The sequence below is a fragment of the Miscanthus floridulus genome, chromosome 5, assembly GCF_019320115.1.
Source record: "Miscanthus floridulus cultivar M001 chromosome 5, ASM1932011v1, whole genome shotgun sequence".
Taxonomy (NCBI): domain Eukaryota; kingdom Viridiplantae; phylum Streptophyta; class Magnoliopsida; order Poales; family Poaceae; genus Miscanthus; species Miscanthus floridulus.
Window position 1 is genome coordinate 140,460,208 of NC_089584.1, and position 21,181 is coordinate 140,481,388.

Below are 21,181 nucleotides of genomic sequence, written 5' to 3' on the forward strand. Positions count from 1 at the left end.
GGAACAAAACTAATGTAGTTGGATAAATGCGGACCTCTTTGCCTCCCGCTGCTGCTCTCAGTACTCGGCAAACAGAAATCTCAGTAGTACTGAAATCCTTGTTGAGATTTATAGAAGCCAAACTTAACTTGAAAGCTTCTACAAATTGCAAATACTGATGCAAGATGAGAGTTCTAAAATTACTTGGAAGCCAACAAGATTTACAATAACTTGGAAGCCGACAAATTTGCTGAGTAGGAGTACTGAATCCAAGTTATAGAAACTGTTCACAAAAATACTAACACAACTGCTATGATTTGTCAGAAGCAGGGAACAAAGTTTTGAAGGAAATCAAATAAATACCGAAACACTATGAGATAAACAATGACACCTACTGGCTCAAGTAAGTGGAAAATAGTGACAGGTACTAACAACAGCTAGAAATATGTCAGCATCGTTCACTATCCACGAATGCTCAGCACTCTATACTACTAAAGCCGATGAGAGTAGATAGTGAAGAAAAGTACTAGAGAAATGCTAAATACTAAATAATACTGACAAATACTAAACACGATGAGATGTCATTTCAGGGAATGGTATAAAAATTTGCAAGCTATGGGGTAAACAATAGTCACGTCCCCTCCAACAATGGTCAAAGAAGAAAAAAATGATTACGGTTGAAAAATAGCACGAAATGTACAATGGAGACGTCTTACTCTTCAACCACTCGCTACCCAAGAATACTAGCCTACGGTCACTACGGGATGTACACCACTTGCTCAACCAGCATGGTCGTGCAAGCAACCGTAGTTACATCAGAGGTTAAGTTACGCCCGCAACAATGTCTGAATTTAGCGCCTAACGACCTTGCCAACTTGACGCTGGTTGCGAAAATAACTCAGAAGGACCTGTGCCTGCACATACAAAACTAAAATAGTAAGCCGACGCGTAATAACATATATGTTTGTCTTGCAAGTTTTCACTTCTCAAACATGAAGTACAGAACCGAAAGTGTCAGCTTATGCTTATGCCAATATGTGCAAGTGCAACTGTACCTTCTCTCTTGCACGGGCCGTGCCTGATTGCGACAATGCCACCAAAGGAGGCATGGCGCCTTCCTGGAGCACCAGGCTGCAGAACCTGCTGTTGTTCGTGCAGAGCTGCAGCAAAGCAGCAGCAGCGTTCTCCTTCGCCCGTGCGGAGCCCAGCTCAACAACCTCAACCAACACCGGGATGCCACCTGCCTGAGCAATATCATTCCTTCCCTCCTGCACTGTGGCAAGGATTGCCAAAACGGAGACGGCCTTGTCAACCATCCCAGCTGCTGGGTCCATCAGCTCCACCAGGTGCTTTACAGCCCCGGCCTCAATAATCCGGGCTTTGTTCTCGTGAAATATCGATAGGTTGAAGAGAGCTGTTGCTGCATCCTTCTTCCCCTGCGCACTGCCATCTTGCAGCAGGTCGACCAGGGGTTTGATCGCTCCAGAGCGTCCGATTTTGGCCTTGTTATCTTCATTTACTGAAAGACTGAAGAGAGTTGCAGCTGAGTTTGCTCTTGCCTCAGGGTTACCTGTCTCAAGAACGTGGATGAGAGGCTTGATGGCATCCGCACTTGCGATGGCGATCTTGTTGTTGTCATCTAACGACAAATTCAGGAGTACTGTTACAGCATTTTCCTGCATGCTGGGATCTGCAGAATAAAGAAGATTCACCAAGAAGGGTATAGCACCGCAGTTTGCAATGGCAATTCTACTCTCCATGCTGTGCCTTGAAAGAACCAGGAGCTCTCCTATTGCTGCCGTTTGGACATCAGTACACTCATTTTTCAGGTCCTCAATAAGTTTACGAACTTCATTATCGGCACTAGCAAAATCAGATCTTGACTCCATTGGAACAGCTTCATCTGATTGTTGCTGCCAGACTAATCGATTTCGAGAACGAACACCACCCAACCTTGGCAGCCAATTTGGTTTTGAGAAGGTGGCCATTGGACCATTTCTTGTATTTTCTGATGCAATGCTGTTACTTGAGACCAGTTGCTCCTTATTCTTCTCAACGACTTCAAGATGGTTGCTGCTGGAAGAAGCACTTGTGCCAATATCACTACTGATACCATTACTTTGGAGATGCTGTTCAACATCAGAAGCATGGAAACCATCCTTTCTCAATTGCTTAAGGGCTTCAGAACCATCAATAGTCGCATTGCATATAAATGTGTTTGCTTCAGTAGCTGCAATTAGTAACTTCGAAGAATCAGTTTCAGAATCATCTGTGTCTTCAGAAGATGAAGCCTTGGAGATTTGATCATCTGAATCAGAATTCTCATGCAGCAAGTTAGGATGACAACTGTCATCTGATGATATCATATGATCTGGTGAGCCAAACTTATTTGTCCTTGGAGAGTTTTCAGAGGAAGGAGATTTATCACTTGTTCTACCATTAATCGGCTTGAGGGAAATTGAAAAGCTCAAACTCAAGAGTTTCACAGGGTCTGGTAGCACTACACCATGTATCTCAGACCAATTTTCAATCAACTGTTTGACAGTGTAGTTAGGAATCAAATTACTGTGTCCCAAAGTTTGGCGTGTCTTGGGGCAGACATTGTAACCCAAGTCAAGCCATTTCCTGATGAAAACCCGTTCATATGTTTGACCAGAAGCCACAATCACTGGATCTGACATTAGTTCAAGGGAAAGGGGGCAGCAAAAATCAGCGGGTATGGGCACTCCATTAATACTATGCATCTGTTTTCCTTCCACATGTTTCTCAAGCATATGGTTGACTAATTCAGAGATATGGTTGATACCATCTAGTTCTGAACTATCCTCAGCATTGACTCTTGTTCTAATCTTGGCAAGGGCAACAGACTCCATCAGCAACTCTTGATTTGTGGATAAGCTCAAAGAAACTTGGATATTTGTCAATGTCTCTGACTTTGGCATATATTTTCCGACAAGATCCCTGGAAGCCTCCTTGATTATACCCATAATTTTCTCACATTGAAATTGCTTTATTTTCTGAAATTTGCAAGAACAGAAGTGATTAGAATATGAGATCATCTGAAAGGAGTACTACTGATATGAGAATAAAGCTTTTTCACTACCTCCAAGTACACTGAAACACAATTGGTTTCTGGTGGTGTCACTTCAGAATTGACAACTTGGCACACTTCAAGGACATAGTTTTGCATCTTGGCAATAAGGGACTCCACCTGCATAACCTTCATATAATAATTTGCAAGTATTAAATAACGAAAGCGTTGTATAAGCTATAAGTTGTGTCTTATGTGAATGACAGTAGTAAATGGAAGGGATAAGGGAATTACGAAATAAATTTTGCTCATCATCAAATCCCAGCTTCCAACTAGCTTTATCGCATCATTGATGGTAGCATCCAGTTCCTCAAGCAGCAGAATTTTTCTATCATCTAGAGTAATCTGGGGGAGGAGAACTTCATCGAGGACCAGCTTCAGAAGACCCAAGATTTCATCGATCTTCCGGCAGTATCTCTTAATTAGCTCAGTTTCTACCACACTACTGGTAGACAGTTTACGAAAGTTTGAAATACTGCTGATTATTGACATTGGCACTGACTCCTCCATTGACCTGTATGGTGATTGAAGAGCATAATGCAAGTCTACTTCAGCTGCAGAACTCACCAAAGCATAAAGGATGGACTGGACAGTTCTGGTACAGCTTAAAGAAATTTCAGAGCCATTTATGGGTCTTACTCCACTTGAGGAAATGTAGACAATCCCACATGCAAGCACATCACATCTCATAAAGTCATCACTGGTATAGCCTATCAAATGTATTTGACCTTAAATTGCACATGCTTTCGTTCCTCTCTCTTGAAATGTGGAAATTGAGGCATGAGAACAACGAATTATTATCATACTCAACGTGTGCAAAAGCTGGCGATCAGAAACTCCATCTAGTCCAAAGAGTACTCTACCCATACGCCCATTAAATCCCATTCCCCTCCTAAACCCTAAATCTGTCGTAATCACAGGGCCTCTAGCCGAGTCGAAACGCAGGATCACCTCAAGAAAACTCCTGCTAATCCCGATCCCAGCCTCAGAGTGCGCATGCGAGCAGGTTTACGCACTTTGGGCACTAAATCAAGCTTTCATCCCCTATTCCCCTCTAATCGCAGCACTTGAACAACCACCAAATCACAAATGCAGCAGGAACTGCACGGCCCGATGCCAAAGCAATCAAGCGGGCACGATTACGATACACGGGGACCGGGCAACGCTAGGAGCGAAGAAAGCTAGTCATTCGAGGCGGGGGGAGAGAGGCGGGTTTCGTACCTCCGGGAACTCCAATAGTCCAATGGCGGTTGCCGCCGTGAGCTCCACGCGGCTCGCGAGGCTGAGACGCGGAGGCGAGGACGAAGACCGTGAGGCCTCGGGCGCCTAGAGGAGTGTGAATACGAGGGGGAGGCGGCAGCGACCAGAGCGAGGGGGGCAACGGACGGAGTAGTTGAAAGTGGAGCCGGGTGATGCAGGTGCGCGGTGGTCCGGGTGCTTCCCTCCACTGACTGGTGGGGCCAATTGGGAGGGGAGCGACAGGTCTCCGCTAGACCCGGTGCACCGGCGCGGTAAGGTCCGTCTGCGGGACGGCACCAACTGCTCCCGGAGTCGCGGGCCCCGCAGCCGATCGCTGATTCCCGGCGCTTCTGGGTTGCTTGTACCGGCCTGCACGGACTGGGACGTGGGGCCCGCGCGGCGTGAGTATTCGCCCACGCCGCGTGTACGGACCGAGGTTCGTACTGACTCGGGGGCCCAGTGAAGGCCCACGGGGATTGAATACTCGGTTTATTTTATGCAATTGGATTGGAAAAACAGGACAGGCGTTTACGCATCGTTTCAGGCCTTGTTTAGTTCGCGAAATTTGGATTTTGGGACTACTGTAGCACCTTCGTTTTTATTTGGCAAATAGTGTCCAAACATTGACTAATTAGGCTTAAAACGTTCGTCTCGCAATTTCCCACCAAACTGTGCAATTAGTTTTTCTTTTCGTCTACATTTAATGCTCCATGCACGGGCCGCAAACATTCGATGTGACAGGTACTGTAGCAACTTTTTGGATTTTGGATGGGAACTAAACCAGGCCTCAGACTTTCAGGTCCAAAACGAGTCTCCCACACAGCACAGTGTGCAGCACGCAGCGAATGGCAGATTTCACAAAAGTCATTGCCCGTTGCAGAGCAGAGTAGTGGACGGGTGTCTGGCCGGTGGCTGCACCAAAACATGTGAATCCTAAGTGACTGATCGATAGAGCTCTATCAGATTCTTATTTTTTTCGCGAAGTTGATTATTTGATAGAAGTGATTTTGTGGATGAAATTGATTTTCTTTAATTTATTTAGCATAATAAACTCTCAAAATTACGACGGAGAATCACTAAGGAGAAGCTACCTTTTTTCTAGCTCCCGACCTCTTAGATGTTGTCTGGTTCAGAAATTATAACACAAACGTCAATGTAATGAGAAAGCACTGCTAACGAAAACAAAGTAACAAATCACTAGTTTTGTTTGGTTTCCGCACCGTAACGCAAATGGAAAACCAGAGGCTATCATCGTATCGGAGCCAAGCTGTCCATGAATTCCCGCAGCCGGATGCCGCCAGCGCTACACACCGTGCACTCTGTGCAGCAGCGCCTAGAGTTAAGTCGCGGCCTGTTGTGTGGGTCTGTGTGCCTCTTGACTCCTGAGCGCGCTCAAGAGCGACAACGAGCGGCGGGGGTCGTGGCCTTGTGGGCTCGTGGCGGCGCGGCGCTATGGATGGGAACCACAGTAACGCGAAAGGCAACGAAGACGATGGGCTTTGCATCGACTACGCTAGGATGGCAGCGGTATCAGTTTTGTATTGGACCGTATCCGATTGCGGTGGAGACTGAAACAAACATTTTTTAACGCAAATGCATGGTTAACGCTGTAAACGTATAACATTACATTGGACCGAACCAAACGCTATGTTAGTTGATTTTAGAGAATCACTTTACGGAATAAACGGATAATCGCTTCTCTCTAGAAAAAAAAACTATTTAGCAGAGCTTCTGTTGGATTCTTTAACAGAGAATGAGCTCTGGAAGCTCTGCGAAACAGGGCCTACACGGTTAGAATCTTTCGGCAAACTCAACATCATGGGCCTTGGCCATCAAGCCTGTCATCAAATGGTCCAAACCAAATGGGTGCAAATGACACGTATAGTACTGTAACAATTTTTAAATCGTGCACTGCACTTGTTCGTTTAACATATTCCTGTGCGGTACAGACTAACGAAGCCATTGTAGTTAAATTAATGGGCGATCGACCTCATCAGGGCAGCAAAGTATAAAGAAATCGTTGGAAGCGTCTAGACCCCCCTTAAACAAATGCCCGCTGGACTGAGATCGTAAATGGAGTTAGGTTAGCGAGCGCTTTCGCCCCCAGCTGGGCTCTTCCTAATCAGACGCCATTATATTAGAGAATATTACTTCTTTTTCCCTGTGCCGAGTGATCCAGAGACAGCCAGTCAGACAGCCTAAGGACCCGCTGGTCTGAAACTTGGCTGAAACTGGTTAAAAAACATTGTTCTGGCTGAATTGTTGTGAGAGAAAAACACTGTTTCGACTCAAAAAAAAACGAACAAGCCGAATATGGGGTAAGCCGAACAGGGGTAGTTGTCCCATCAGATTTTTGAACACATACATAGACTATTAAATATAGACTAATTACAAAATAAATTACACAGTTTGTGACTAATTTACGAGACAAATTTTTAAGCCTAATTAGACCATGATTTGACAATGTTGTGCTACAGTAAATGTGTGCTGGTGATGAATTAATTAGGCTTAATAAATTCATCTCTTGGAATACCGACGGATTCTGTAATTTATTTTTTTATTAATATCCGAACACTCCATGCGATACCCTCATCTTACACCTTCTAAATTTTAGTCACTCCCTAAACTGCTTCTAGTTGTGAAATAACAGGATGGAAGCAGCTAGGTGACCCCTTTTTTAAACAGAGGAGGCCATCACGTACGTACATATATGTGAAAAGCTAGGAAGCCATAGTTATATTACTAGTATAGCTGCTATTGTTAGAACTAGAAGTAATGATGCTAGTTGCTAGGTGGTGCTTCATGCATACGTAAAAACGTACGTACTGCTACTGGTTTCTAGATAAGAACAACGTGTGGGTATGACTCATCATGCATGCCATGCATTCCTGTTTCTTCTTTCCGGCCGGCTTGCCTCTCATCCGATTTTTTTTTTTGTGTGTGTGTGAAGTCACGCGTACACTTTTAGCGAAAGGTGCATCTTCTTCTTCTTTTTGTTGCCACACGGTTCATCTCACCGTGCATGCATAAATAAAGCATAATTATGCGCCAGATCAGATGATCATCAGTTCATCGCAAAAAAAAAGATGATCATCAGTTGTTTGGAGGTGATCGAGAGACCGAATACTTTACCATGCAAACTAAATACTACTCGAAATATATGGTGACGCAACGGTCGATCGATCGGCTTTTCCACCAGCTTTATTAATCCACCATCTACTTTTTAGATGGGTACGGTGGCTACGAGTAGTGTACATCAGCATCGATAGATGGGTGACAGTGTACACAACCACAACCGGTACGCAGCACATCCATCAGCATCTTATCCCTCGCTGTAAAGTCACCACACTTTCAACCTAGGCTCTAGCTGGGGATCGGAACGACGACGGAGAAAGGATACTGGTGAGCTTGATGAGCACGACGATGTCTACGTTGTTGACGGGGCATATGCATGATTAAACACCGCACCTTTTGGGATTTTGACTAATCATACCTGTATACGTGTACTCTCTCCGTCCATAACGTGGTGTTTGGATCACTAATACAAGTACGAGAACTAAAGTTTATAAACTTTAGTCCTGTTGGTCTATTTGATTTATAGGCTAAACTTTAGTCCTCTAATCTACAATGACTGATTTATCCTTATTTAATTATCCATGCACAACCAAGCATGCGAGCGGCAAGGGATATAAGACGTCCAGCGCCCGCTCCGAGGGAGTTTAGCCCAGTTTAGGACCTCTTTGGGAGCAAAAGATTTTAGCCCAATTTTTAACCATTTGTTCACTTTTAGCCCTCCGTTTGATCTCCATTGCAAAAAAAGGATAAAAGTGCAGGTTAAAGTTTTGCCATAGGATCCAAACAGGGCCTAAGTCTCCATCATATTAGCCTTCGACGAAATGACCAAGGAGAAGTAAACAACGCGGATTTGCATTTAAGGCAAGGAGCAACGAGTCGTAGCCAAGATGCAATAAATGCAGATAAAGAACAGCCAATGGACACTAAATACGTAGCACGTACGAGAAGTGAAACCTATGGTCGCAGACTAATAAGGAGACTTTTAGAGAAAAATTTGCTTAGACGAAGAAGGTAAATGGACGGAGGGACTAGTATATACCCGGCGTGCCTATAGAGCTTGGCCTCGCTCGCGCTCGTTATTAACCACTCGAAAGCTAATAGCAACAGTAGTGCACTGTGCACAGTACGACTTATTGCTACGTGAATAGACGTCTGATCCACACAACACGGATATAGGCATCTACAGAAGCCTCATTGAGCCATGCATCTGCAGAGGCGCCCATGGTCTGCCTTAAAATCGATTACCAGTGTTGCGAGACGAACGTGTAAAGATGTTACATGTCTGCTTTTATTATTTTTGAGAAAACATTAAAAAAAATCTCAAGACTCATGTGACACGTCTCATTTGTGATGGTGTTGTTCTCCTGTGTATTGACATTTCGTAATATTCTCTGTATTTACTATTTTGACCGCTAAATTATTTTAACTTAAAAAAACACTTCAACTGCAAAGCGTTAGGTTATGTGAAAATAAATTTAATCTCAAAATATGATAACTTGAATATCTAAAACTCTAAATGACTTTAAATGAAAATCTTATGAACTACAAGATTGTAGATCATATCAACTACTACAGATTTGGTATGACCATGTCAACATTCTAGGTCATTTGAAAAATCTAAATTTGAATTTTGAAATCAACAAAGAACTTCAAATACATATTTCGGACTCTAAACAACTTCAAATTAAAAAGTGGCCTAATGTAAAGTTGTACTCCATCCGTCCATAAAAAGACTTAATTATAAGATTTGTTCCGGTCAAATTAATTTAAGTTTAGTCAAGTTCATAATAAATAACTTTGTGTCTCCAATAAATAACTTTAGTCAAAATTTAAATTGTTTGACTGCTCGAAAAACACGCCATCTACCCCGAGCGAACTGCACGGCAGGGGATCGGATCGGGGCGAAAAAACGCGCGGGCAGAAAGCAACCAGTCACGCACATTAGCCACCAATTTCCTGGGACTTGACATACTACAGTACCTGTGTTAGCCTCATGGTTACCAGTTGGTTGATTCGCCTGGCCAATAAGCATATTCCACGGCCAGAACGATCGGGCAGCAGATAGGCACGGGGACAAGACACGAAACCCGTACGCGAGATTGACGGGACGACACGTCGCGTACCAACGAGTCAGTCAATCAGCCTGTTCGCATCAGCCAATTAATAATATTTTTCTCTCATAATAAATTAATATCATTCACACTTCAGTCCAGAAACCAATCATCAGCTAGCCGAATGTACACCGATGAATCGATCGATCCGATCGGCCAGCCGGCCCTGCCGAATGGCGATCGACCTGGTGGCCTAAAAGCAGCCGCGTGCGTCCGAGCGCGATCGATCGAGTCGCTGAGTTGGGCGTCCGAACACAACCGCTTTTCAGTTCGCAGCAGCAGCTGGACATGTGTCATGTTCATTTGGCTTATAAACTGTATTTTTTCAGCTAATAAATAGTATTTTTTTATCATAATAAATCAGTCAATCGTACTTTTAGTTATGCAAACGAAAAGGCAATTAGCCTATTCGACAGGCCGTAAACGATCGTGGATTATTTACTGCTGGCTGGTTTAGTGTGAGAGAAAAATACTATTCCAATTTATAATGCATGATCGTATACGAGGAAGCGAACAGTCAGAATGGACGTGGAGGACAGGCGATCCGCGAGCGTGAAGGAAGAAAAAGGGCGGGCGGTGCTGACTGTTGACTAACGCCGCGGCCTGACAATGATGGAATCTAGCTAAATGCGGGCAACCTAATCCACCGCGCGCTGCGTCGTCACCGGCGCGCGCATGCGTGCGTGCGTGCGGCTTTGAGCGGGTCGTCTCGTCTCTCGTGAGTTCCTCGAGCGTATCCGAAAGGCGCATGCGTGCGCACGCACATTTCTTCGTCACGTGTGATTTACAGGGTTCGGTGTTCGCTCGGTCGCGAACTTGTTCCACCGCCTTTCAATCAATGGTCTTCTCTCGTGTGCGGCATCGGCGCTCCTCAATATAATCAATGCTTACTACGCCAATACGTCCGTTTTTAAAGAAAAGTACTAAAGTACGTCCTTCCTCTGTTCCAAATTTTTATACATCTATTTTATTATGCATCTAGATATAATGTTATGTCTAGATATATATAAAAATGGATGAAAAAAAGTTAAAGTGACTTATAATTTAGTTGATCGGTTTTTGGATATGCATAGTGTATTCCAGAGTGTTTGTAGTGTGATGATGTACTCAACTATGATTTAATATAATTCTTCTTTCATCTCAAAAAAAATATTGTTTACCATAATTAGTATTGGAAATAATCAAACCTACTAGATTTTGACTAATGATTACTTAAAATATATTGATATGCATGATTACTTAAAATGTATTCACTCCACCTCAAAATAATCGCACTCTGGGATTCAAATTTTACCCCAAAATAAATACATAGATGCTCGAGCTCCCATGCATGTGTATGAAAACAAAAGATCAATAGCGGACCAGCGTGAGACTAAAAAATAAAAAATCAATTTCCAAAAAAGATAGAAAAAACTGATGAGACTTGATGCAACAAGAATATCCAAGCCTTTTCTAAGGGGCAAAAGCGTAATTTTCCAACAACCTTGGTCTACGCGTGGAGTCCTAGACTTTCAACGGAGAGAGTAGGTTATAAGAACATATTCACATTATTATAGGTAACTCTTAATTCAAACCATTTTTTGTATAATTGGTGACCAAAAAAATGATTTTGATGGCATTTTCAAATCCTAATACGCTTTATAGAAAGATCAGGATGGAGTACAAGCAGTCTACACTTTCTCGCATTTACTTTAGCCATACGCTTACGTATGGTCGTGCCCTGATACATATCTCTATGATAAGCAAAGCTAGGGACGATGCTAGCTAGTCCATTTGATTCCTATATAAATCTCAAATTATGGTTGTAGCAATTAATTTTATATACTCAATAAAGGATCAAAATCTCATAGCAATCGTAATCCTAAATGCTCCAAAATCAGCTAGCTGGCTCTCCCTTATCTTCGTTTTTTCCCCTCCTGAATGAAAAGAAAAGAAAACGGCCGGGCGTGGTACTAACTCCCAACTACACGCAGCTACCGCGCGCATAACTCCTGGCCGCCTGCCTCATCATCTCCAGCGTCGCCGTCGACTCATCCTTATCCTCCCCCATCAGGCCATCACGCTCACCCCGCGGCCGCACCGCGCCATCCGTACTCTCCCGGCCGCCCCACCGCTGGCCGCCCCGACGTGTCGCGCCGCCACCGGAAGGTCCCCGGGCCGCCTCTCGGGCGGGGCAGCGCCCAGCGGTGGACCCGCGCCACGCTGACGCGAGCGCGCGTCCGTCCAAGAAGGCTGACGTAAGCAGTGACAGAATTGGCGCCGCCTCTCGGCGTCCGCGTGTCGCGGTCAACCGGTCAGAGCGGGGCTCCACGTGTGCGCTACCGCGGAGGGCCGGCGCACGGGCCACACGTGTCGCGGTCGGCCGCGGCTATAAATGCCCGGCTCCGCACCCGGAACAAGTTTCAAGCCCTCCTCCCCTCTTCCCACCATTAGCAGCAGCAGCATCAGCAGCAGGAGGGAGAGACGAGAGAGAGACTGCGTCGACTAGCAGAGCAGCCGGCAGCGATTGAGCGAGGGAGGAGCACGATGAGCGGCGGCGTTCAGGATCTGCAGCTGCCGCCGGGGTTCCGGTTCCACCCGACGGACGAGGAGCTGGTGATGCACTACCTCTGCCGCCGCTGCGCCGGCCTGCCCATCGCCGTCCCCATCATCGCCGAGATCGACCTCTACAAGTTCGACCCATGGCAGCTCCCCAGTACGTCCTCGATCCATCTGCTTAAAGCGGCCAGCCGGCCGTGAAAAATTTCAGTTTTCTGTGCGGCCGTGTGATGATGGTGGTCGGGCTGATCGATTGATGACGTGATCTAATTATCTGTGTGTGTGCAGGGATGGCGCTGTACGGCGAGAAGGAGTGGTACTTCTTCTCCCCGCGGGACCGCAAGTACCCGAACGGGTCCAGACCCAACCGCTCCGCCGGGTCCGGCTACTGGAAGGCCACCGGCGCCGACAAGCCCGTGGGCACGCCCAAGCCGCTCGCCATCAAGAAGGCGCTCGTCTTCTACGCCGGCAAGGCGCCCAAGGGCGAGAAGACCAACTGGATCATGCACGAGTACCGCCTCGCCGACGTCGACCGCTCCGCCCGCAAGAAGAACAGCCTCAGGGTAAGCAAAGCACCTCGCCGCCGCCGTCCGTCCGTTCGTCCGTGTCGACGACGAACGTAACGTAAATTCGTGTCATCGTCGCGTCAAACAAAAAAGAAAACGAAGAACTCGGCGATAATGTGTTGCTGTCGAAATGAATGCGGGGATAAGCGTAGCCCTCGGTTTTGGGCCGCTGAATTTTTTCGGGATGGGCCATGCTAGGGGGGCTGCACCGGCGCAACTTGCCCAAAATATTCGAATGGGTCGCTGTCCTCGGTTGGAAGCATTCGATGCCATGGCTGATGGCGAACCGATCATTTTCGTCCGTCGCTCCCTGCGACGGCGACGACGGCGACGGCAGCAAAGAACAACTGGATGTATGAACGAATAAAGTTCTTGTGGGGTCTAGGATTAGACATCGAAATGACGCTTTGTGATTCTTTATATTAGTTCATTCATTTATCAGTTTGCACAATTGCACTAGTGCTTACGTGATCATGCATCTGACAAACTGTTTATTCCGGTGATGGGTGCAGTTGGATGACTGGGTGCTGTGCCGCATCTACAACAAGAAGGGCGGGCTGGAGAAGCCGCCGGTCGTCGGCGACCACAAGCCGGTGTTCGCCGCGGCCGCGGTGAGCTCCCCGCCGGAGCAGAAGCCGTTCCTGGCGGCGCCGGGCGGGCTGCCCCCCGCCGCGTTCCCGGCGGACCTTGCAGCGTACTACGACCGGCCGTCGGACTCGATGCCGCGGCTGCACGCGGACTCTAGCTGCTCGGAGCAGGTGCTGTCGCCCGAGCAGCTGGCGTGCGACCGGGAGGTGCAGAGCCAGCCCAAGATCAGCGAGTGGGAGCGCACCTTCGCCTCCGACCCCGTCAACCCCGCCGGCTCCATGCTCGTCGACCCCGTCGTCGGTGGCCACACCGGCGACCCGCTGCTGCAGGACATCCTCATGTACTGGGGCAAGCCGTTCTAAAAGACGACGCTCATCGTCAATCAAGGGGGAATAAAAAAAAAGGCGAAGCATGGGTGCAAACACCCATCCTCGGCTGCGGTTGGTTGGTTGATCTGTCCTGGGCAGCGCAATGCATGCAACCGCGCGGTGTGGGCTTGACTCAGGCGAGCCGCCATTGTTGACTTGTAAGGAGGAGATAGGTTATGAACTGTAGCTGGATTGGATAAGTCTGAGATCGAGGCGGCAATGAGACCGTGTGGCCCCGCCGGAATGGAGGGAGACGGATGGCATAGTGCATTGGGTATTTGGTGGTCGATCGTGCGCGGCATGTGTGTGTTCTTGTACATGTACATACAGCACATGATTGGTTCAGTGCATGTTCCTTCATTGGTTTGTTATAGTAGCAGTAATTTTTATAAGGGCTTGTAGTTGCAATCTCCAATGGGGGTAGGTAGTGCAGGCCATATATACTCCATTCGTCATCGTCAAGCTTCGAGTAGTACAGTATATAATATATATATATATATATATATATATATATATATATATATAGTAGCTGTTGGCTCTTTGAATTGAAAAATTAAAAGGAAAAAAAGGGGAATTATGCTATTTTGGTCATTCTTCTGGTCTCGTGTGAAGAAGTGCTGTTCGTCTGTATTCTGTTATTGCCCTGTTCGTTTGGCTGATAAGTCATGGCTAAAAGTACTGTTGGCTGATTTATTGTGAAAAAAATATTATGCGTTGACTGAAAAAGTACGGCTCGTAAGCTACGCGAACATAGCGGATATCAGCAGCAGCACACCACTTGTAGAAAAAGGAGAGAAGAAAACAATGGACTGCACGTCTGGTCTGGACCCGTTGTTTTGCAGGCTTGCAGTTAGCAAGGTGCTGTATGCAGGAGTTATGTTATGCTTATGGACGAAGAAACGTTTTTTTTTTTTTGAAACTGACGAAGAAACGTTTCTGAACCACATGTCGAAGGGGGCAAAAACGTGCTGTGGCAGAAAAAGGTCTGCCGAACACATTGAAAACCGCGAGACACTGAACACGTTGAAAAACGTACAGTGCGAGGGGAGAGATTAGTCGCAGGCAGCTCGTGGTCAATCCGCACGTGTAGGCAGGGAGGCGGCGACGGCGGTGGGCGGGCGGCCAAGCCTGGACTTCCACGTCCAGACGGGATCGTCTTCGGGCCTATCACCCCTCTGCACGCCCGGCGAACCGTCAAATCTCATCTCGTCTCTCCCTGTTGTTGTGGCCGTGGATGTGGAACACTGAAATAGCACCCGACAGTAGGTGTGCGAACGGACCTATAATAAAAGAATTAAATATCAATTTGAGTGTCAATTTAAGATCTCTGAAATACAGTATTTCTAGTATAATAAAAATCTTAGTCGAATATCCAGCAATTTAATTGGATATATCCTATTAACACCGACAAATATAAAAAAAAAATCTTATTTCTAATATAAGTTATTGTTATACTTATGAGTATGAGTACAGGAGGAAAGGAAAAAACATATTCCCTCCGTTCTCTAATACTTCCTCCACTCCATTCTAAATTATAAGACGTTTTGATTTTTCTCGATTTATTGATTTTACTAAGAAATCTAGATATAAGTGTACCTTAATTTCAAATTATAAGACGGTTTGCCCTTATTTCTCTTTTCTCTCCTCCAAAGCTAGAAATGAATATTTTTTATTGGGCACGGTGTCCACTATCAAATTTAACAAGAAACAGAATGTCCACCAACAATTGGCTATCAAAGGCAGGTCACTTTCAGCAGGAGCAAATTTTCCCTTGATTTTACTATATATCTAGATATAAGTGTATATATAAATACATAACAAAATTTATGTACCTAGAATATTAGAACGTCTTATAATTTAGAATGAAGAGAGTAGTATTTATTCTAAAAATAACTTAAGAAATATCCAAATGACACATGTGCCCGTGAATTAAACCTAATTAAGAAGGTATTATGTTTCCTTTAGCAAATTTTTTTGTTAAATTTGAGCATAGACACCATATAGAATACCTTATACACCATATATCATCTCAACATTATGAATTTTAGAAGTTATAATACATTATATTTCAAAACAGAGGAAGTAGCAATCTGTTGAGATGATGTCCGGTTTGCTTATTGGGTCTTCTCGCTACACCGTGTCTTGCCTTATTAGATGAGACTAAAGTTCTACTCCTATAGCTAGGCAGTTCGCTGTTGTGTTGTCGACATGTTGCATTGTGGTGTTGACATGTTGCATTGCATGCTGTGCGCATGGCTTGCTACCACAACTCCTTTAATGTTCTATTTGTATTATGTGTAGTAATGTACTCCTTTGGTTCCTAATCTATAGATTATTTTAGTTTTTTAGATATATAGGTTTTATTTATTATACACTTAGATATGTTGTATACCTAGATAGTAAACAATTTAGAATGAGGGAGTATTTTTTATATTTATTTTGTTTTGTCCCTTCTTATACATTTAATATTCCAACGTTTATATTTCCTGCTCTTTTCTTTCTTTTATATATTTGTTTTGATTCCCATGTTCCCATCTTCATTTCCCTGTATTTTGTGATAATAAAAATAATAATATATTTCATAGAGTTGTTTGACTCATTTATGTTATGAACCTAGTTACGAATCGGTATGACTACGCAATAAGTTATAATGTCACGTAAATCGAGTGCCAAAAGGAGTTGAAAAAATCGAGTGCCAAAAGACAGCAGGCTTAAAGTAAATGTCATGCCAATGCACCTGATGCTATTATCTATTGTATTAGTTTGCTTATTTCCAAGAAATATTTGTAACCAAAACTATTCATTCGACTTGTACCATATTGGGAACATGATTATTTGTATTTGTAATCGGGGCCATATTTGTACTGTATTCAACAGCTATCTGTGTTCCACTCTAAATTTGGGAAAAAAATCTATGGCTAATATTAAATAACAAAAAAATTCAAAAAATCTGTGGCTAATATTAAATAACGAAAAAATCTTTCTTTTGTCTCTCACTCTCTTTGCTCTCCATCTGTCTGTCCCTCACTCACTCTCTTTGTCCATGGAAGCTTTTCGCTTTAAGTTTGGATTTCTTCCATCTCTTATTGCATCTTTCTTTGAGTTTGGATTCGTTCCATCTCTCACTCTCTTTACCCTCTCTCATGCCCCTTCGTCCCTTGCTCACTCTCTGTCTCTCGGATCATCGTCCTTCACTCTTATCGTCGTTGCTTTGAGTTTTTAGCTATAAATCTTTCATTGGTGTTACACCACACATCTCTTGTTTTGGCTCTCTGAGCTCATTCACGTCTTGACACGTGTGGGCGTATGTCTCACTTTTAACCTTTGTTAAACTCACACGTGCATACAATAGCTACATGTTTAAGTTGAGTCAATTTCATGTCAATTTTTCATATAGGATTAATCATTTACTGTAATATATAAGGTTAGGCTAAATTAAAAAAATTAATGAAAAATAGCTAGCTTATTATTATTGGCACAAGCACCGATAAATTATACTTGTTATCACGCATAGAATCAATAGTATCTGTCTGTATCCTGTCAATTACACCCCTACTTAACCACGCCTGCGATCGGGCTTCTGGCAAAAAACATAATAATAGACCTTGCCAGACATGATGGTTGTGTATGTGCTGCTGCAGATGACTCATTCGGAGCTAGCACTTAGCTGGAGTGTTGCTTGCTTCTGTATATAAAAAGGAGCCTTGCCTATTCTACTGCCTCAGCCGCGAAAACTTTTCTGCTTTTGAGAATCAAACTATTTTAAGTCATAATATATACTCCTCCACTCCAATCCAAATTATAAAATGTTTTAGCCTTTTAGATAGGCATAATAGCCATTTTGGTCCCTCAACTATTTCTCGAAGCTCAGTTTTGTCCCTGGACTTTCAAAACGTCGAACTTTACTTTTAGGCTCAATTTCATCCTAAAACTATGAAGATGATCGTTTTAGCCCTCGAACTTTGCATTTTGGGCTTGATTTCATTTATAAACTATCAAAGTGTATTTTGTTCTTTAAACTTTTATTTTCAACACAACGTTGTCTACGTTCTACGTGGAACGTTGTACTGTTGCACCTGGTTAGCTCGAACATCATCAACGATTGAAGATAGAAAAATAATATTCATCCAAAAACTCTTTCGTGGTCATTAATAATTCCAAGCTGTTATTTTTAGTGTTACCTTATAATGGTACCATTTATATATATCCGACTAAATGATATTACGGGAGCAATTACAGTTGCATCGAACACTATTTATTCATTAAGAATACATTGATATATTGAAACAATAGCAGATCTATAATTTTGATAATTTATGGATGAAAGTATGCCTAAAATATAAGGTTCTCTTTTTAATAGACAAAATTGAGTTGAAAATAAAAGTTAAATGCAATTTGATAGTTTATGGATGAAATTGATCCCAAAATGCAAAGTTTGAGGACTAAAATTGTCGGATACCGTGAGAAGGGGTACCCTAAGCAAGATCAAAAAACGACTGCTTAGACTTCGTAAAGATCGAAACCAGCTAAACGCTGCTGGCCTCGGCCGATCCTCCGACTCGCCCGAGGCCCCTCACCACGGGCCTCGGCCGATTCTCCGATTCGCCCGAGGCCCCCTCACCGCGGGCCTCGGCCGATTCCCCGCCAAAGGCCTCGGCCGGGCCACCGACCATCTGTCTCGCGCAAGGCGGGCTCGGCAGCACTCCGCTACCTCTTCCTTCTCCCGTCCCTCTGGCAAAACGTCGTGTCACATCAACTCAGCCAACTGCTGCCCCTGACAACAGCCGCACGACCGGCACAGTACAGCAGAATGGCCGATGGGACAGGAGGCAGGACTGGGCAGGGGTTACCCGCCACTGTACTAACCACCATGATGCCCATGCCTCACTGTGCTGCCTAAACTCCTGCACCAAGGACGGACACGACGTGGGGAGTCAGAACCGGGTTCCTGTGACCTCGGGACCAGCGAACCGACCGCTCCGCCTCGCTCGAGACCCCCGATAGGCCTCGGACGAACTAACCGAGTTCCGCCTCGCCCGAGACTCCCGGTAGGGCCTCGGGCGAACTGGCCATGCTCCGCCTCGCCCGAGGCTGGGCTCGTCCCGCAACCTCGTCGCCTCCGCCTCAAAAGTCGCTCTGGCAGGCTATCGCATCCAATTAATGCGCCCAGCTGCCCCCACTACGTAAGCCACGATCGGCAGTACGCCGCAACAGGAGCGACAGGACAACGGTCAAATCGCCTTTTTATCATCCCTTACTGACAATACAGGGTACCGTATCCTGTAGACGCACGTTCCGCACTGTTCCGCCTAAATCAACTATCGACGATGGCCGCCCAGACCTCACATTGACACCTGCTAAAGGCCTCGGCACAGCAGGCCTCAGCACAGTGGATCTCGGCCTCAGCACAGCAGGCCTCAGCACAGTGGGTCTCGGCCTCAGCACGGAAGGTCTCGGCACAGCCTACTACAGCAGCCATCAGACCTCGGCACTTCACCAAGTCAACAAAAGTACAGGAGCACAGCATGTCGCCAGCCTTGAAGGCCATACCGACTAGACATCGACGGGAACTCCCACGACGCCATGCTGCTCCAGGGAGCGGAATACGTCAGCAAATAGTAGCCTTCTCATGTACTTCTGGCTTCCTCCTTGTAGCTATAAAAGGAGGTAGCCGGGGCCATTTCTAGGGGGGACCAGAAGTCGAACACACCGATTGAACCACGCACTTCCACGCTGCTTGGGAGCAACGTCTCACGCAGTCCGCACCACCCTCGCCGAGACCTGGGGCTAGCTCCCTCTCTCGCCTAGCTTGTAACCCCTACTACGAGCACTCAGGTGCAAGGAATACAAGATCGATCTCTCAGACTGGACGTAGGGCCTCGATTGCCTGAACCAGTATAAACCTTGTGTCTCTTTGCATCACCATCCGGGATTAGGGGCACGCAGCACAAATTCACTCGTTGGTTGAGGGACCCCTGGTTCCAAAACACCGACAGTTGGCGCGCCAGGTAGGGGCCTCTGCGTGTCAGCTTCCGTCATCCTAGCAAGTTCCGGATGGCAGACCACATACGACCATTGCGTCTCGGCACCATAGTTTGGTTCGGGAGCCTAGAGTTCATGTCTCTAGGGCATGAGTACGACATGGTGCTCCTCACTCCTCGAACCCCTACCGTCCGACGACGAAGTCGCGCCCCGGCAGCCCAGGCGCAGGCGGCGCCCGGGCGGCCGCTCTTGCCACGCTCGCCAGGCACGGCGCGAGCAAAACCACCCCGACGCTACGCGAGCCCGGGGCGGCACGCCACTCCCCGCCGATATCCTACGACCAGCTGTTGGTACGGGGTCCCTGGCTGGGGACCTGTCTGACCTAAGCCTGGACAAAGGAAAATCGCCGGGGCCTTACGGCGATGCCCAGTCGTCTAACCCCGCTCCGCCACTCCCTGAAGAGCCGACCCCGGCGGGGCAGAATCTGGAGACGGCCCCGTTCCCATACCCCTTTGGGTTGAGAAATGCCGCCACCTCTTACGCCTACGCCTACGCTGCCACTCACGAGCATCCCTCGGAACGCCGCCAGCGCTTCGCTCTCGACCTAAGCACCCGCTCCAACTCCTCGGACGAGGACGAGGCATGGCCCGGGGTGGATTTCTCCGAACTCCACAGCCCTGGGGCTTTGCGCCAATTCTTGGCCGCCAGCGACTACTGCCTCGGCTACTCCGACTCCGACGATGGGGGGACTCACGATCCATCCCGTGAGTGCTTCCACGTCGGGCTCGGGATGCCAAGGGCGGGCGAAGAGGAGGAGAGGACAGGCAACCATTCCCCGCCCCGAGCAGGGGCGGGCGATGCCACACCTCCGCGTCCCGAAGCCCCGGCAGCACGGAACGAGAATCCCGTCCGCATGGAGCGTCGACGCCCAGACTTGGAGCAGCTCCGCGAGCTTCAAGCCAAGGTTGAACAAGACCGACTCCTTCTGCAACAGCTACGGGGCACTCTCGAGCAGGAGCAGCAAGAGGGCGGAGGAGCCCGACGGAGGGCCCGCAACGTCTATCACCGTATCAACGACAACGAGGGGGATGAGCTGCCCCCGATCTTTAACCGCGCTAGCCAGAATGTCGCAGCGGCTGCGATGCTGGTCCGAGCAATGCCCGAGCCCTCCACCACCGAGGGGCGACGGGTCCGCGGAGAGCTCCGCGACCTCCTCGAGACCGCAGCAGTGCAGCAGGCCGAAAGTTCCGCCTCCTGCCGACGCGGGGGCACTTCGGAGCAGCCCACGGCACGACCTCGCCAAGGCCAGGACGCCTCGGTCCGTCCCAAGCCCGCTCGCGCGCCAACGGTCAACAGGGCCCTCTCGGTGCGCGACCGACCTCGACACCAACGCGAGGTACAAGGCGACCACGAGGTAGTTGGCAGGCGACGGCGCCACGACGACGGAGCCGCCCGGGGGTACCACCCACACCGGGGCGGTCGCTACGACAGTGAAGAGGACCGCAGTCCTCCCGAGCCACCGGGCCCTCGGGTCTTTAGTAGAGCCATCCGCAACGCGCACTTCCCAGCCCGATTCAGGCAACCTGCCAACCTCACAAAGTATAGCGGCGAGACGAACCCCGAGCTATGGCTAGCCGATTATCG

General features: G+C 46.9%; 2 protein-coding genes across 2 annotated transcripts; one reads left to right on the forward strand and one right to left on the reverse strand.

Moving 5' to 3' along the window:
* Positions 1-560: 560 nt before the first annotated feature.
* Positions 561-4,422, reverse strand: LOC136453870 (U-box domain-containing protein 4-like). Its single transcript, XM_066454418.1, has 5 exons — positions 4,292-4,422; positions 3,305-3,584; positions 3,083-3,199; positions 1,035-2,996; positions 561-893 (listed from the first exon to the last, which is right to left on the reverse strand). Exons 2-5 carry the CDS (start codon positions 3,578-3,580, stop codon positions 831-833), a joined length of 2,418 nt encoding a protein of 805 aa, XP_066310515.1. The 5' UTR covers positions 3,581-3,584; positions 4,292-4,422; the 3' UTR covers positions 561-830.
* A 7,466-nt stretch (positions 4,423-11,888) lies between these two features.
* LOC136450979 (NAC domain-containing protein 48-like) lies at positions 11,889-14,010 on the forward strand. Its single transcript, XM_066451689.1, has 3 exons — positions 11,889-12,190; positions 12,322-12,596; positions 13,112-14,010. The coding sequence occupies exons 1-3, from the start codon at positions 12,022-12,024 to the stop codon at positions 13,547-13,549; spliced, it is 882 nt and encodes a 293-aa protein (XP_066307786.1). The 5' UTR covers positions 11,889-12,021; the 3' UTR covers positions 13,550-14,010.
* Positions 14,011-21,181: the final 7,171 nt, after the last annotated feature.

What these genes read in the sequence shown, in the direction of transcription:
- LOC136453870 (XM_066454418.1), bottom strand. Translation starts at nt 3,580, where the DNA reads ATGGAGGAGTCAGTGCCAATGTCAATAATCAGCAGTATTTCAAACTTT. An exon ending in GTGTTTCAGTGTACTTGGAG is followed by an intron (nt 2,997 to 3,082) that starts GTAGTGAAAAAG and finishes TGCAAATTTCAG; the next exon opens with AAAATAAAGCAATTTCAATG. An exon ending in CGGCCCGTGCAAGAGAGAAG is followed by an intron (nt 894 to 1,034) that starts GTACAGTTGCAC and finishes TTGTATGTGCAG; the next exon opens with GCACAGGTCCTTCTGAGTTA.
- LOC136450979 (XM_066451689.1), top strand. Translation starts at nt 12,022, where the DNA reads ATGAGCGGCGGCGTTCAGGATCTGCAGCTGCCGCCGGGGTTCCGGTTC. An exon ending in CGACCCATGGCAGCTCCCCA is followed by an intron (nt 12,191 to 12,321) that starts GTACGTCCTCGA and finishes GTGTGTGTGCAG; the next exon opens with GGATGGCGCTGTACGGCGAG. An exon ending in GCAAGAAGAACAGCCTCAGG is followed by an intron (nt 12,597 to 13,111) that starts GTAAGCAAAGCA and finishes TGATGGGTGCAG; the next exon opens with TTGGATGACTGGGTGCTGTG.